The following is a 17,368-nucleotide window of genomic DNA, read 5'->3' as shown; positions in this document are numbered from 1 at the left end:
ACACTCCAAAAGGAGAATCATATATCGGGAACATCTCATACACAGTCAGTGAACGTCAATGTGTGAGATGGGATAGCGTAAACATTTCAAATCTTGAATACTTCAACATCGGTTTTACAGAAAAACTGAGTGAACATGAAAATTATTGCAGAAATCCCGACCAACGCCAAGCACCATGGTGCTTTACTGAAACATTTGGTGGATTTTGGGATTATTGCAACATTCCATTTTGTATACGTAGTGAGTACAATTGTTTAACTTTTGAATCAGTTTTGCGGTATCAATGAATATAAATTTTATAAAAGATGTATATGTACTATTTTATCGAGGACATTCTAGTTTTATGTTATAAAATGTTTGCTTTACAGATGACGCAGAATGCCTTAATAGTCCCAAAGGCTTAGATTATTTTGGAACCGAGAATAAAACGGCGGACAAAGAACAATGTCAACGCTGGGATTCGATGGAACCACATCAACATAATTTCTCTGTAGGATTCATGGGACTCTCCGCCTCTGAACACGAAAATTATTGTAGGAACCCTAATGACGACAGAATGCCATGGTGTTTTACTGTAAACAGTACAGTTAGATTTCAGTATTGCAACATTTTAAATTGTCCGACAAGTAAGTAAATGTATCGGATGACTTGCCTGTGTTTTATAACACTGCGAAACTCTCTCACTCTCTCTAAAATTATCATTTCGATATAACATGGTATTTTTTATTGAAATAGGTGACGAATGTAGGACTTCAGAAATTGGATCAGAGTACAGGGGAAAACGAGACAGAACTCGAGATGGAATCCCTTGTCAACGTTGGGACACAATTACCCCCCACAGGCCTGACCCAAAAATCAGTTTTTCAGGATCCACTCTCTCTGCACAGGAAAATTTCTGTAGAAACCCTAACAGCAAATCAAATTTAGGTCCCTGGTGCTACACTGTTGATCCCAATGTGCGGTGGGAGATGTGTGATATCCCGTTCTGTTCCGGCAAGAATAATAAACTTTATTTATTTTGCTTTCAAACATTTCTGCACCTTTCAAAACATATATATATATATATATATATATATATATATATATATATATATATATATACATCTTCTTTAAACGAAATCTTCATTTGACACATTACTATGTATATTTTATAGGTTATGTTTGTGACTTCTTCAAAGGCAACTGTACAGTGAACCAATTAAACGATGAAACAATGAAATGGGTTCTGAATGAAATAGAAGGTAATATGTTAAATCCATATTTATGATATTTGCAGTGAAAGTTTATTTTTAATTAGACTTCCATGAATTATAATGGTAAAAGTTTGTTAGGGAAAAATCGTTAACTAAATTACTTTTGTGTTCATTGAAGACAAAACACTAGCTTTAACACTCTCAGCTAATTTGACGATTCCACAACCAGTATTACCGACACTGAGATTACCAAACATGCGATTCACAAACACTGGAGGTTGTTTAGAAATGGAATACCGAGCAACTGGGGATGACATACGTTTAGATTTAAGTACTGCCAAACAAAACTTGACGAGTCTGCAGAACAGCACCAAGTGGATGCCCATAAAAGTTAACCTAGACTACTCATCCGATGACTATCAGGTTTTAGTATTTTAAGCTATTGATTTCAAAATACAAATCAGAGATTACTTTTTACAGAAAATTTTATATCTTGATGTTTGAATAAAATGGCATTGTGTTAGATGAGCCCTGAAAACTAAATATCATTAAACAAGAGAAAAGCTGTCAATGTGACAGCAAAACGGGTTTGTTTTCTTTTATGTGAACAACATTTATAAACCATATTTTGTCAACCCTGAATTAAACAGAAATGTGATACTCTATATGCTATATTTTGCCAAAAAATGACCAAGTTCAACAGCTGACATTTTTAAAATAAATCATCACTTATCAAATGTCTAGCAATATGCACACCTCTGATATATTTCCCAGTTGATCAGCTAAAGAACAACTTCCTATTTTGAAAACTGTATGCCGAGTTATCCTTACAATAAGGATACTTTTTGGCAGCCACCCGCCCGCCCACCAGTTTCACCATTTCAGTAACTGGATTTTTCCTTTGGAAAACCGGTTAAAAATTAAAGAGTCATGGTCACGATTTTGGTCAAAATTTATTATTTTTACAATGCTTCAGTAACGCATTACTTATAGTCAACTAATTATAAAAATGAGAGCCGGTCGTCGAGTAATAAGCGAGTACAAAGCTTACAATTATTTGTTATGAAAACAAAACTCGTGCCATGTTTTTGTTTACATTTTGAATGTTAAGAAGAAATTTCTAGGTTTTGGCCTAAAATGAATGTAATAAATGCTAGAAACTGTTCATTTGTGAATAAAACGAACAAGGAGATAGAAAATTGAGATTAAAAAAAGGCTCGAGCCTTGTTTACATACCAACAATTGTGTGCTCTGTATTTTGCTTTTTACTCTACAACTTTTTTTAGATTTTGGTTGATTATTAGAAATGCATTATTAAATTTTTGTATTAATAAAAATAAAAATAAAATTAACTTGACCAAAACCGGAATCATATCCATCTGGTCCTGTCTTTAAAGACTCTCTTAAAAATCAATTAATTACTATCAAAAGAATGTCTTATTCGCCTTTACAATGCCTGTAGTTCTTGAAATACATTTTTACTTGTTCTTACAAGAATGTTAAATACCTCAAGTGTCTTTTGCACGAAATGGTTGATCCGATTCTGACGACAGAAAACTAGGAGCAGTAATTGTCGTTACAGCTTGCAGTGCTTTTTGGCGCCACACTCTAGCAAACTACGCTCGCTATTATTAAAACTATACTCTGTCCAAAGATATTTAGGCAGCACATTTTCTTAGATTATTCAATAGTTATAAATACCTCAGGGTTCAAACACTGGTTTTTTTTCAATCGTATTAATAAATTCCAAGATTTCTCCTTTGTATACCACCTCTGGCTTGTCAGATTTTATTACACGGCTAAAATATGAGTTTCATGGAGATTTTGCATTGCAAAAAAAAAATTAAAGTCCCCGGATGATAATGTTAAAAATTGTACGAGGTATTCCGAGTTATTTCCGATTGGATAGAAGACGTCAACATTTCCCATTATAAATTCCCGTATGAAATCTATTTTCTTTCCTGTGAATTTTTCAAAGTGGAAAATGATAATGTGTCAAAGAAGATGTTTTTGTTATTTTTCCTTTCATCGATTTTATTTGCACTTTTTTCAAAGGTATGTAAATTTTCATTAAAAATCGTTCAGATGTGCTGCAAATATAATTATCTTGGGGTACAATATAGACAACATTAAGAGAGGGACCATCTCAACCGGCGCTGCGTTTCAATTAAATAAAAATATTAGAATGAAAAGCATATTAGAGCCCCCTGGTTTGATCGTAACCTTTTGACATTAAAATGATTCAAAGTCACTGCAACTTCTTACCTACAGGCTGTCTTTTGTTAAACTCTGAACAATATTGCGTTTAGGAAAGAGAAGCTTTTTCTAGAACTGACTAGCAGCTAGAAACGTGATCAAATGTCATTGAAAACCTTTAGCTATAATCACTATTTTGTAATGTATGATCGAGATAAGGGTAATGAGAGAGTATACATATAGTTCAGACAAGGAATTTTCAACAAGGTTTGATATGAATTAGATATTTGACCTAGACACTTTGTTCAAGGTCACTGTATATGTAAAAAAAAAAACTTAATTCAAATCAAACTGTACTGCATACACGTGCACCTAAATTTAAATAGTTTGACCTTATTTATGCTCAGATGAAAATGTTTAGAGGTTCTTTTGATTTTAGATAATCATGACACCAGTTTCCAATCAGGCGTCTTCAGTGAATTTTGAAATAAAGTATATACACATACAATACACACCATGCAAAGGTAAAGAGAAGTTTAATCATACATTGTTTTTTGAAATAGCTTGTAAAATAAATATTTCAATCACTAAATATTTGTTACTGAAGATTGCTTTGCTTGCTTGGAGGACCACCTGTGCATTCAAAATGAGAAATTTTGTGATATGAATGTGGATTGTCCCGATGAAAGTGACGAAAGGAACTGTGGTATGTGGATGTGTACAAAACATTGTCCTTAAACAGAGTTCTGACACGTACTGTTTTTGCTAAAATATTCTTATGATTGACTTTCTCTATCTAACTTTTCAATTTCCTTTTTCTGATGACTGAAAATCTCATGAACTTTATCTTAAGATGGCTCGATACACTAATATCTTATGTGATAAGTATTTTTTGTATATAAGCATTATTTCATAATTGAGAAAATTATATTAGCATTTTATTACAATATTTGATTTTTATATTTCTTTTAAAAAAGCAGGGAACAATGATTAGAGCATAAATGTTATTTGAGAGTCATAATATTACTCTAAGACATTCAATGAACTGCTTGGCTTAGTGGATCCACAGAGACCTACAACCTAGATGTTAAGGGGTTCGAGCCACCGTTGCACCAATACAACCTTTTTTTCTAATTTGATCTGTAATTTATTACAACAATTTTTGAACCATGCATCGTATAAACATTAGACCACTTGACATTAAGAGTTGATAATGGCATAAAGATCCAAGATTGAGGATACATATAAAACGTACTTAATTTTCGACAATTTTCTCAAAGGGAATACATTTCATCGATTCAGCCGAAGTAGAAATTTTTTAAACTTTATTAAAAGGTTGACAGACAGTTAGTTAACTATACTCTGTCCCAAGATATTTTGGATTCACATTTGGCTTAATTGCTTGATATTTATAAATACCTCAGGATTCAAACGATGTTCATTCAAAAGTATGAAAAATTTCCAAGATTTCTCAGTCAAAACGCCCCTGTTAGCTTATCAGGTTTCAATACAATGCTAAAAAATGTGATGTCTACGGAGATTTTGTATTGCAGCAAGCCCGGATGATAACGTTGAAATATTGCGCGATGTATTCCGAGTGTATTCCGAATGGAGAAAAGATGTAAACATTCCCCATTATAAATCTCCGTAAGGAATCTGTTTTCGTTCCTGTGAATTTTTCCGAGTGAAAGATGATAATGTGTCCATGAAATTATCTTGGAAAATATCCCTTTCAACTATTTCAATTGCACTTCTTTCACAGATAAGGGTATTTTTATTAAAAATCGTCCAAATGTGCTGCATAAATATCTTGGGACAGACTATAGTATATATATTTTTCATGTGACATTTAGTGAATGGTTCTTTTTCTTCCATATTTAAAGCATTATAATACAAAAATGTTATTACTACGAAAAACCATGCATGATAGGGTATCTTTAACATTATGGAGATCGATGGATATCCTTGTCCCAATACTACAAATTTGTGTACCTTGTTATGAACTTACATACTTATGATTTAATGACTGTCCTGTCTCGTTTTCGTTCACTAAATATTTTAAAACATCAATGCATTTTGTTATTTTACATGAATCTCATTATTTGTATTTTTAGAGAATTCTTTTTCAATTCTAGTCGTCTTATTTTTTATTCTTTAGCTTTGGAATGCTATTATGAAAATGTGTATAAGGGAGTTAGAAAAGAAACAAAGTCTCTTCACCACTGCCGTTCTGGTACCACCTGTAACTTTGATGATTTTCACCAAAAAAGACTGGGCTGTTATTATGATAAAGAATCGAGATTTGCTTGGGTACAGGAATGGGATGAATGCAGCGTCTCGAAATGTAGTAAGAATAAAGATTGATTTGTAAAGTCATTAACAAGGTTCAATTATTTTTAAAGAAAACTCATCCTATGAACGAGTTGTTTTCAGTAAAGTGATAAGCGTTTTTACAATCTTACGTATATTTTTCGTATTTTAAAATACTGATTTTTGCGTGAAAAAAAACATATGTTTTACCTCCTGTTAAATTGTAAGGAAATCACTGGCTAAAGCAGTCCCGTGGAGACCGTTTATATTCCATACACAGTCAGTACGAAATATTTTAAAACCCCATTTGAGCTTCATGACGTCATACTTAGAGTATTGTGGCGTCATGTTTTGTGCCCAAATAAACACCTTTAACTTTGTTATAAAACACTTAATTTTCATTCTTTAAGTATCGTTATGTCATTAAAGCAAAGGCAATCGGTAAGATATATTCGTTACAAAGTTACGTAGTGACCGTGTACGGGATGATACCTGGTTAGTAAATTTCATACCGCTTCGCCAGGCACATGTATGAAATTTACTAACCAGGTATCATCCCTTACCCGGTCACTACATGCACCCCTGCGAATGTTATTGTCATTCAAATTTTAGACCAAGTGGTTATAATTGACCCTCTCAGTTTCGCAGTAAATATCGTTCCTCGTGTTTGTAGTCTATTTCATATAATTTAGGTACTCGTAGTCAAATATAAAATCCAAACGTTTATTGATTTTAAACTTCATCTTCATTAATTTGTGGATAAAATGTGTTCTAGAAATAAATGTAACAATGCAATAAATAGTTTTTTTCTGCTGTTGCAACAAGTAACATGCTTAGTAGAGATCCCCCTAAGGGTTTATTTTCGATCCGCGCCTGACCTAGTATTAGCATCAATAGTGAAACAGACTATAACATTTTATGCAGAATGTTCCTTGAAAATGGCTTGATATACTAAGTTTTTATGCAAAACAGACGCCAAATTTTTGGAAAACCTGGTATTGCACACAACAAGCATCAAACATGGCTATGGTTTTATTAAGCAACCCAATGTTTATATTTTCAACCACTCTACACGTGGTTGAACACGAACGATAACTCTGGTTTTAAATTATTTTATTGTTTTAACATAAATCAAAGTTGGATACGATATGAAAAACGATCAGTTCTTACGTATTTTGAGAATATTATCCGAACACATTTACTTCCGCTCGAAATTTCACAGGAACTGAACAAATCTCGGTGAAGTCTCATGAACTTTCATTCGAGCACCTCTGGATTTATTATATACTTAGCAACAATAAAGGAAACATTCCTAACACATTCGCAGGGGTGACATGGCTATGTAACTAATAATACCTAGAGCTTAAAGAGGAATACAGATGTAGCTATATATATATTGCATTATATTGAATATAATTAATTTGATTTTTTTTTTAGATGTAACAAGTTTGAATTGCGATTTTGAAAGGGATATGTGTAACTGGAAATTTCTTCAAAAAGGAATACAATATAATCGACAGAAAGCTGACTATACTGGTATACTATTTAGATAGGTTTTTAATAACTATTACAAATGATTTTTGTGGATTAATAAAAATTTCCTCTGTTTGCAAGCTGAATGTCTACTTTATTTTTAATTCATAAGTCTGTTTCTTTCTGCATTTAATTTCTATTTAAATCTTTATTCATCAGATTGTATAATATTCAGTTTGCCAAAAATGACACCACATCCTCGATATTTTTTAGAAATCTAGAAAGAAACCATTATTAATTGTCAAAATTGTCTCTACGTCTTCATTATATTTATTCAAATATATTTTAACAAACGTTTTATGCTATAAACTATTAAAATGATGTTAATATTTTTGCATTGATTACAGACAAAATAGTTATATCTGCAAAACTTAATATCATGCAAGAAGGCAGCAATGAAGAAAAGGCTGTGTTATTTAGTGCGCCGCAACCTCCTACATGTGATTTCGGTTGTATAACAATTTCTTACGCAGGAAAGGGTGTCCGTTTAAAACTCCTTTTCACTAAAGGAACATTTTATACAAACAATGAAAGGGTTTACGAAGGCAGTGAATTTGATTACACAGTTTTTAAAACGACAAGCGTTGCGATAACACCGAAGGATATTCCGTATATGGTACAGTTTGTAATTGTGTATATCTTTGATGTGGTTGAACAAAAATGTTTTGTTTATAATAAGTAATTTCAACCTTTTTTTAATTGACCATTTCATATTTTTAGGTCATTTTAGTTGGAATTTTCATTAAAAATCAATCTTGGATACAAATTGAAAAAATAAGTTATGAAAAGGGCATTTGTGTAGGTAGGTAATATTTTTAGTTTAAAATAAATCAATACTAAAATTGATGCATGTGGACAGAATTTTGACCAAATATAATTTATTTCGATGAGAAAAGCAAATATCTAATAATGGAATATAATGTATTATATGAATTCTTCTTTTACAGAAAAAGACACATGTACCACTTTACAGTTCAAATGTGAAGATGGCAGTTGCATTGCCATCGATCAAGTATGTAATGGGTTCATCAACTGTCCATACAAAGATGATGAATCAGCATGTATATATAACAACAAAACAGCGTGTTTAAAACATGACGATGGCTGTCCAATACTGTGCCCTTCCCACTGCCAATGTGAAGGAGTAATTTTCAAATGCAAATCACCGGAAAATCTCAGAAAAGAAGTCAAAGTTCTTGATCTAAGCTTAAATTCTTTGAACACAAGTAACCTAAGAAAGTTCTACTCCCTCGTACACTTGAATTTATCAGGGTGTTCGATAGTCCAGTCATCACTTGCAGATATATCACAAATGAACTTTCTTCAAAATCTGGACCTCTCACATAATAATATTACTGATCTAGGATGGGGAACATTTTATGGGTTGTCAAATTTGTTGTATCTGAATATCTCAAACAATCAAATTAAACGTCTTCGAATAAATTCATTCTCAAACACGCCAAGGTTGATTCATTTGATTATAAATAATAATTACATAAAGGAAATAATAGTAGACCAGAGCTACAATTACTTCCCACGTCTAAAGTTTTTAGATTTACGAAATAATAACTTAAAAACTATTGACCCAACTTTATTATATTCTTTAATGGATGGCTTGCTTACATTAGATCTTAGTTATAATTCAATCAAAATTATTTCTGATTTTATGTTTCTGAGCTTTTATAGATTACAAATTCTAAATTTAAAACACAATCTAATTACAAATCTGGATGGAATTTCACTTTCATCATTAAATACATTAGTTGAATTAGATCTTAGTTACAATTCAATTCATAACATCACCAAATACATGTTTAAGGAATTTCAAAAACTGAAAGTTCTAAATCTACGAAATAATTTCATTTCTATGATAGATGGATATCCATTTTCAACATTATTGATGCTGTATGAATTAGATATAAGTTATAATTCAATCTTAAATATAAATGGTAATTTTAGTAGATTAGATAAATTGAGTGTTTTAAATTTACAAAATAATATCATAACAAATTTAAAAGATTTTTCATTCTCAAACCTAACGTCTTTGCGTACTCTTAATCTTGCTTTTAACCGGATACATTTCATCCATAAAAAAGCTTTTGATGGTCTGAGTACGCTTACAAAATTGAATCTTACCGGAAACAGAATTAAAGTTCTTGCTCCATCCAGATTTGTTGCTTTATTAAATCTTGAGATATTGGATTTGTCAAACAACGGTTTGAATATACTTGATTACTCAACATTTCAAGGACTACATTCTGTGAAGTATTTACATATTCACAACAACAAATTGACAGTATACAGAACAATGTTCCAAGGTCTTTGTAATCTGGAATGGTTGCACACAGATTCCTATGTCATTTGTTGCGCAAAACCCTCTACTGTATCTTCAAATAACTGCATAGCGCCACGAGATAGTATATCCTCTTGTGAACAACTGATAAGTGTTGGTTTTCTTTCACAGATGATATGGTACATGGCACTTTTTTCCGTGATTGGAAATGCATTTGTTATATACTATCGCAACTGTGGAGAAATCAGAGGAAGCGCTTCACATTGTGTGTTTGTCTTGCATCTAAGCATTTCTGATTTTCTAATGGGATTGTATTTGTTCATTATAGCAATTGCCGATTTGGAGTATCAAAACATCTATGGATTTAATGATAGTGAGTGGAGATATAGCAAAGCGTGTACCATAGCAGGGTTACTAGCTACAACCTCTAGTGAGGCATCAGTCATTTTTATTTTTCTCATAACCTTGGAAAGATTTATTGTGTTAAAACATCCATTTTCTGCAGGAGTTTTCAAAAACAGAAGATTGGTTATTTTAATTACAATAATTGCTTGGTTGAGTGCCATTGCGTTTTCAGCTGTTCCTTTATTCGTCTACCAAGACTTTTATAGCAGATCAACAGTGTGCATATCGCTACCTTTAACAACAGAGAGGGTATCCGGTTGGGAATATTCAACTCTTTTATTTATCGGCTTCAATTTGCTAATATTTTTAGCTGTTGTGATTCTCCAACTGCTGATATATATACATGTCAAACGGATGGGAAGCAAGACTAATAACGACAACACAAAGCGGGAGATGAAAGTCTTAAGATCTCTGTCGTATGTTGTTGTGTCTGACACTTTATGCTGGATTCCTATTATAGTAATTGGTAAGAATATATTTTAAATCTCTGTCATTAATAAACACATTTTGCCGGATTTATAGAGAAACAGGTAAACAATAAATAGTCAAGAATTTTGTTAGGAGAGTAATACGCGATAGCACCACGTTACTTTGCAGTGGATGATATACAATAATTCTGGTTTTTGTTCTAATCTTGATCTCTTACCATAATGAGTTCAGTACATTGTCGTCATGACGTAATTAATATAATACAGGAACAAAAAGTGATTCTGAATTTGATTTTTCTTTCCAAATGACATTGTAGGGCTTATGGCCTATGGAGGAGTTGGGGTTTCCCCGGACATCTACGCCTGGGTTATTGTGGTCGTCCTTCCAATAAACTCGGCACTTAATCCTTTTATATACACATTTAGCATGATATACAGACGGAAAGCTAGGAAATGAAAAGCTATTAAATACGTCGAAGCTCTGGTTGCATTAGAGTATGAGATCTCCTTACTTTAGTAATTAATCGCGGTATCACTTATGCTGATAGAGAAATGGTTGGAGATCAATACGACGACAGCTGAGAACGTAATCTCTTAAAATAATGTCAGATAAGGATTTTCATAAAGACAATGTTTGTTTTAGATTTTGCCAAATATCAACATGATGGACCCACAGTTGCTAAGTACAGTGTAACAACTTTTCATAATTTTTATTTTTTCATTTATTTATTTTTTTATTAATTCGTTTTAAATATATGTTGTGTGAAGAAACAATACAATTTGTCATACTTAAAACTTGTTGTTATAATTTTTAATTTAATATGTTCGTAATAACTCTGCAGAAACTCATGATCACCAACATTTATACTGTCCTTTACAAAAAATGTAGATTCTTTAAACCATTACAATATTAATGCATATTTTTATTAGTAAACAGAGGGAAACCGATACTGCCCCCCTCAAAGAGGCCAGTGAATGGTGAATGGAAACGTCATTAGTCAGCTCTTCTTTGCCTTCTTGGCGAGTCTTTGTCTCTCTCAAAGTGTTCAAAAAATGCTGAAATTTGTTAACTCCTGTTTGAGGTTACCAGCGCTAAGGAGAAACTTAATTCGAAAAATTACAAATTATGGTCAATTTAAAAACACAAATCAGATACACTACGATTCCTAATGCTTCTTGGGTCTATAGATTGTAAAATGAATGAGAGAGAGAGAGAGAGAGAGAGAGAGAGAGAGAGAGAGAGAGAGAGAGAGAGAGACCAGTTGTTTTATAAGAAATGACCTCGATTCTTATACTCTTCAGGCAACGTGAATTGTTTTAAGGGCCAACAAAATTTCTCGTCATTAGTACTTTACATACTTACGGACATGCACGGTGTCTTCCAACATGGCAAAATTCTGTAATATACAGAGGTCACCAGTTTTGACTATGTGGAAGCAGAAAACTTGTAATGGGAGGTCAGGGACAAAAGAAAATAATAATTACAAGTGGCCTGTAGTCTGCTTTGAAATATTTCCAGGTAAACTAATGATTGGCTCTTTCATAGAATTTAATAACTTTTTTTCAAATTATTTAAATAGTTTATTTGTTAATACTGTCTTTTTTGGAATATTTTTTGGAATGGAAGATTAATTAACTCATTCTTGTTCAACATTCTTTTAAAGATGACTTACTCAAGCGTAGTTTTGTCTGTAATGTCGGATCAATCAACTTCACCTAGTTTCTACGCTGGTAAAAATTTCGTATCAAAATTTTAATGACTTTCATTTTGGAAAGTATTCAAAGTAAATATTCGGCATCTTGTACATATGTGGACCAAAAATATAAACATTTTTGAACTGACTTGTTTCTGGCATAAACTGATCAAAACTTTAGTGTCCAATATTTTTACAACCATATGCATCTATTTAGAAAAAAATTGAACCTTGCACATTAATGTTGTAGATTTGTCTCAAAATAGGGTACCCTTTTTTAGAATGGGTGTCAGAAACTATCTGTCGACACGATATAGTTGTCGGTGTCTTTAGAGGAACATTGAAGTTATAGGTGTCAAAATCAAGCCCGAGCAAATTAACCCCCCCCCCCTTTCGGAAACAACAGGCATCAACAATTCAAATGGCCTCGTATTGTTACAAAACTACAAAACTGGAATAGTCAGATATTTTACACATTGTACTTTATCCCATAAAAATATCTCCTCCTGTCTCGGGCGGAAACGCCGCAAATTCAAATGGGAAATCGGGAATTATTTTGCCTTTATCCTTGTTTTGAACCCTCACTGAATTACAGTAGTGACGCATGCATGTTACATTTGGCGCCCAACGTTAAAAACCCACGATTTTCCTTAGAAATATGCCCGACAGCATACCCATAGGTATGTAGAATTCCAAAGCATAGTTTAAGGTTTGTGGAAATTATTTTTGATAATCTTGGATTATATCGTTTTGTTTGAGTAATGCGGCCATCATGAATATCAATCAAGCTTGATTAAGCAGCTCCGCAATTTAAAATTAAAAATACGGAAATTGTGAAAAACCTACCAACACTGATATTCAGATCTATTTTTTAAAAAAACTACATATAACCAATTGTTCTGAAAAATAGTTGTTTATTATGAGATAATAAAGTTGCTAATAGTGTTCAAGGTACATGTACATTGGATCATGCAAAAGGACATCGACATCTGTAATTGTGCAGTAGAAGGGATAAATATGTGTGAAATATTTTCCTTTCCATGTAGTAGACAACTGACAGCGACAAAGGAGACTAATTAAATGATGTACATGGCCGTATATAACGTAGACCACAAAAATACATTCGTATATACATCGCAGATTACACTCTAACGGTTTTTACATTGACTTTTATTTCAAAGACAAGAAGCAGATGCTCTCTGGCGTCATAACTGACGTCATAAGTGTTCTTAAACCAATACTTCCGGTTCGTAGAAATTGCAGTCTCCATCCATGAACAGATGTGTAATTCTCTCCAAAGGCAGGCGATGTTTGAATTCAATAAACGATTGACCATTGACAAAGGTCTGTAAAAAGAGATTTGTTAACTTATTTGGTGGTATATTATATTTTGATGAATGATTTACATCGTCGATAATAACAGATATTTAACAACGTTGCTAGATAATTATATTCAATATATCATACAACACAAGTTGGTTTGCAAAAATTTTAATTTTTTTAAAATGATATAGAATTTTTTTTAAATTGAATGATTTGTTTCCTTCAATGAATCTGAAAATAAAACTACCAAATGTATAGCTGTGATTTAAAATCTGCTAAAAATGTACTTACCATTATTTTTTCTTTATCGACGTAGAAGACAATCTCAGAAATGTGCCCAAAGTCGAAAGGAAAACATGGGGTTTCGCTTTCCTCCTTGCCCCATTTATCATTTTGACAGGAATTTCGAAACACTTTACGGTCGCCTTTGCGAACTTTGAAATGGAAAGCAATATCTTTTTTCTCCCTCTCACCGCATTCAACGTTGATAACAAATCTGCAAAAGTTAATTTAATATCGGGATATAACACAAAGTAGTTTTGATATTATACATTTAATTTCTTGCTTAATAACTTTTACTTTTAATATTGGAAATAAATTAATTTACTGTCTCCAGTTCTTTTTTGGAATTGCCTGTAGGGTTACCCAGCTCCCCGACTGTATTCCTCCCGGTAACGGTTCCGTAGCAGGCTTAGCCTGATGAAGTATATTGAGAAATTTTATTTGTATGATATAAGCATTAGAAAAAAGAGAGAGAGAGAGAGAGAGAGAGAGAGAGAGAGAGAGAGAGAGAGAGAAAAAGAGAGAGAGAGAGAGAGAGAATAGACTAGAAAATGAGAGAGATGGTACCAATCTCTTCATCAGAAGTGTCTCCAATATGAATACTTTGCCAGACACGTTAACAGCTTTGATGTCTTCAATGGATCCCCGTACTTTATATTTGGTTAACGGTTTGCCATTCACAAAGATCTACCAAGTTACAGAAATGATCAGTTAAAGTATACATTTAATTTGCTATGTGTATGAACCATCATATTGTCTTAATCTGCATAAGCTTCTTAAACAAACTTTTATGCATTTAGCATTCGGTTATGTTTTTAAGCACCCAAACCTTGAATTTCTTTTTTTTAGTTTCTACTCTGATTCGAAACGGTTTTCCGCTACTTAGAGCATCCGGTATATCAACCTTTTCCTCAGTTTGCCATTTGCCTGCTTTTTTGCTGTTCAAGAAGATGTCACGACTTTGCGCCCGAGGATTAAGGTGTAAAGCGATGTCTCCATCCATTGATTGTCCGTTCAGAAAGTTCACAGCGAAACTTGAAATTAAAAATTGTATCTCCGTGTAAAGTTGTACACAAAATTTATATAGACTTGGGATTCTGCAGAGAAAAACGTGAATATGCTATATATTGAATACATATTCGTATAAATATACATACGGGTCTCCTTTCTTATCAACAATTCCATTTAGAACGAAGATGTCTCCAGGTTCAAGACCAGATTCTACTTCCATCAGAGAAAGCTTAAAGATGGCGTGAAATAAAAATTTTTGTTCATGTCATAAGAATACAAGAAATACAAGAAAACATATAGAGTACCGGATATTAGAGAGAGAGAGAGAAAGAGAGAGAGAGAGAGAGAGAGAGAGAGAGAGAGAGAGACCCACCATAGATCCCAAATACTCTGTTTCTTGAATATTTACTCTGCCCTTGATATTCAGAGTAGAAATGTTCTCAGGGTCCCCTCGGTATGTGAAATCTTCAAAGTGCTCATCGTTCACGAACACCTAAATGTACAGGAAATCGTAAATAATCATAAGTGTAAGTTATCTAAAATAACCCATTGCTCATGAATGGAAATCATCGATTTGCAATTAAAGACCTTTCCACATTTTGCTTACTGTAAATTTATCTTCCATGAGGACAAACGAAGCCTCAAAGTACTGCATTGGAAGGAAGGGGAACTTTGGTACAAACTTTCTTTCTTCTTTTCCCCAGTTACCATTAAAACAAGCATTTTTAATCACACACTTCTCCTGAGGGCAGGGGTGGAATTGAAAGTATATGTTTCCTTTGTCGTCCACGAAACTGATCGAAAACCTGGAAAGCAAACTCTTTGCCTAAAACTGTCTATTAGTTTGTGTGTGTGGATGAAGAATAGAAGCACAATCTCCTTTCATATTTACCCGTCTTGTCCAGAGCACATGCCTCGGATTCTGATTGTCTTTCCAACCTTCAATCCGCGGGGAAGTTTTGAAGTTAACGGAATTAACTAAATCAAAAACGTTCGTTAGTGTAAGTATAAGCAGTGTTTTAATAAATGCATTTCTATTGACCTTTTTTTTCGAGATACATTCATTTAAAGAAGGAATCAAAAATTGAAACAAATGCTTTATTCTTATAGAAAAATGATTTTCCTAACTCGTTGACCTCCATAAATACATATAAAGACAGAAAGAAAACTTACGGTCCTTTGTTGATATGTAACAGCAGAGTATTCAGCCCCTTCACGCAGAACAAGAAACTTGCCCTTCCTCAAGTCTGTTCTGTGTTTAAAATCAGCAAACATCTTTCCATTGACCAGTGTTCGAAAGGCATCTTTTGTTACTTCGATCTTCAGAGTGAAAGATTTTCCATTTGTAAAAGGAAAATCCGGCTGCCATTTTTCTTCTTCCCCCCAGTTTCCACCAATGAAAGAGTTTCGTACGCAAATGCCCTCTGTCGGTCGAGGTTTCAGATGTAATAAAATGTCTCCACCCTCCTTTTTATCGGAAATATTGATGGCGAATCTATTTTGTAATTTAACAATAAATATACCTTTTTATAAACAAATAAAATTCAATTTATTCAAAAGCGTTAAAGAGATAAAGTTCTATAGTAATATTCGTTTTTCAAATGCCAATTTCTTCGTGGTTTACTATATTATTTTATTGACCGCTTACTCTTTCGTCTCCCATGGAACTCGACCCCTCACTATAATCTGCAAGCCTGGAGAAAGACCTTCCGGAATCTCATAAACCTTGGCGATGTCCTTTTTTGAAATTATCAAATTGAGTTAAGTTAAACTACTAGAGTGATTATATATATATATATATATATATATATATATATATATATATATATATATATATATATATATATATATATATATATATATATATATTATATATTTATATATATATATATATCCTGAACTAAAAACGTGATTTCCTGTGTTTGCCATTCCAATTCCTGTATCAGACAAATATCACAATATTTTTGCAACTTTTCTGTTGGATTTCATTTATCATTTCGATTTTTGGGCCCTCGACAAAATAAAACAAGAAAAGTCATAGAATGGAAAGTGACTGTCTAATGAAATATGTCGGGACACTATCCGCGTTTGAAGAAGAATCAGCTTCGGTTCGCCTTGTACGGACTATGTACAACCCTACATTGTCCCAAAGAAGGTAGAAAAACTTTTAAGTAATTTTGATTTATGGTACAATTTAAAATGAACAGAAGTTATATCTCACATCTTCTTAATGTTGATTTAAAATTGACGATACATATTAGAATAAAAAAAATTATCATATCGTATGATTCAAGCCATTAGTGATGAACAGCTTTTTACAATATTATTTTATTAATAATGGATATGCTTATATAAATGAATTATGATCACCTTCGTTTTTCCGACCTCTCGAATTTTCATTGCCTCTTGCTGTTGTCTGGATACACACCTTAAAACTAAACTGATGAAAACGATTTATTGTTTATGTATGTTACTGTCATGTTGTAAATTTTGAACTTACCTGGTGGCAGTAAATACAAAATTTATTTACTGCAACCCGGTAAATTCAAAATTTACAACATGACATTACAATAAGATGCAAATAAATCGGCAATCAGTACACCTAAATCTGAGAGTTTTTTTTTTTTATTCAAGTTCTGGTTAATATTTGGAACCATTTTAACAAGAGCTTGGAACTTTGTGTATTTGTATCAAACAGCA

At 32.7% G+C, this 17,368-nt stretch overlaps 2 protein-coding genes across 3 annotated transcripts; one reads left to right on the top strand and one right to left on the bottom strand.

The window, feature by feature from the left end:
* The first annotated feature begins 495 nt into the window (after positions 1-495).
* Positions 496-11,141, top strand: LOC128178101 (hepatocyte growth factor-like). Of its 2 annotated transcripts, XM_052845111.1 has the most exons (12): positions 496-626; positions 736-993; positions 1,155-1,241; positions 1,372-1,616; positions 3,829-3,913; positions 3,997-4,095; positions 5,548-5,736; positions 7,137-7,235; positions 7,580-7,848; positions 7,953-8,034; positions 8,180-10,396; positions 10,676-11,141. In XM_052845111.1, the coding sequence occupies exons 1-12, from the start codon at positions 500-502 to the stop codon at positions 10,813-10,815; spliced, it is 3,897 nt and encodes a 1,298-aa protein (XP_052701071.1). In that variant the 5' UTR covers positions 496-499; the 3' UTR covers positions 10,816-11,141. The 2 variants fall into 2 exon arrangements, with proteins under 2 accessions (XP_052701071.1, XP_052701072.1); XM_052845112.1 differs by lacking the exons at positions 7,953-8,034; positions 8,180-10,396; positions 10,676-11,141 and having other exon boundaries at positions 7,580-7,928.
* A 1,829-nt stretch (positions 11,142-12,970) lies between these two features.
* LOC128175728 (uncharacterized) lies at positions 12,971-17,068 on the bottom strand. Its single transcript, XM_052841554.1, has 12 exons — positions 17,039-17,068; positions 16,317-16,405; positions 15,842-16,163; positions 15,561-15,646; positions 15,276-15,474; positions 15,042-15,161; positions 14,815-14,897; positions 14,487-14,691; positions 14,225-14,344; positions 13,983-14,071; positions 13,667-13,871; positions 12,971-13,398 (listed from the first exon to the last, which is right to left on the bottom strand). The coding sequence occupies exons 1-12, from the start codon at positions 17,066-17,068 to the stop codon at positions 13,282-13,284; spliced, it is 1,665 nt and encodes a 554-aa protein (XP_052697514.1). The 3' UTR covers positions 12,971-13,281.
* Positions 17,069-17,368: the final 300 nt, after the last annotated feature.

Source organism: Crassostrea angulata, chromosome 3, assembly GCF_025612915.1.
Source record: "Crassostrea angulata isolate pt1a10 chromosome 3, ASM2561291v2, whole genome shotgun sequence".
Taxonomy (NCBI): Eukaryota; Metazoa; Mollusca; class Bivalvia; order Ostreida; family Ostreidae; genus Magallana; species Magallana angulata.
This window is presented reverse-complemented; position numbering and strand designations above follow the sequence as displayed.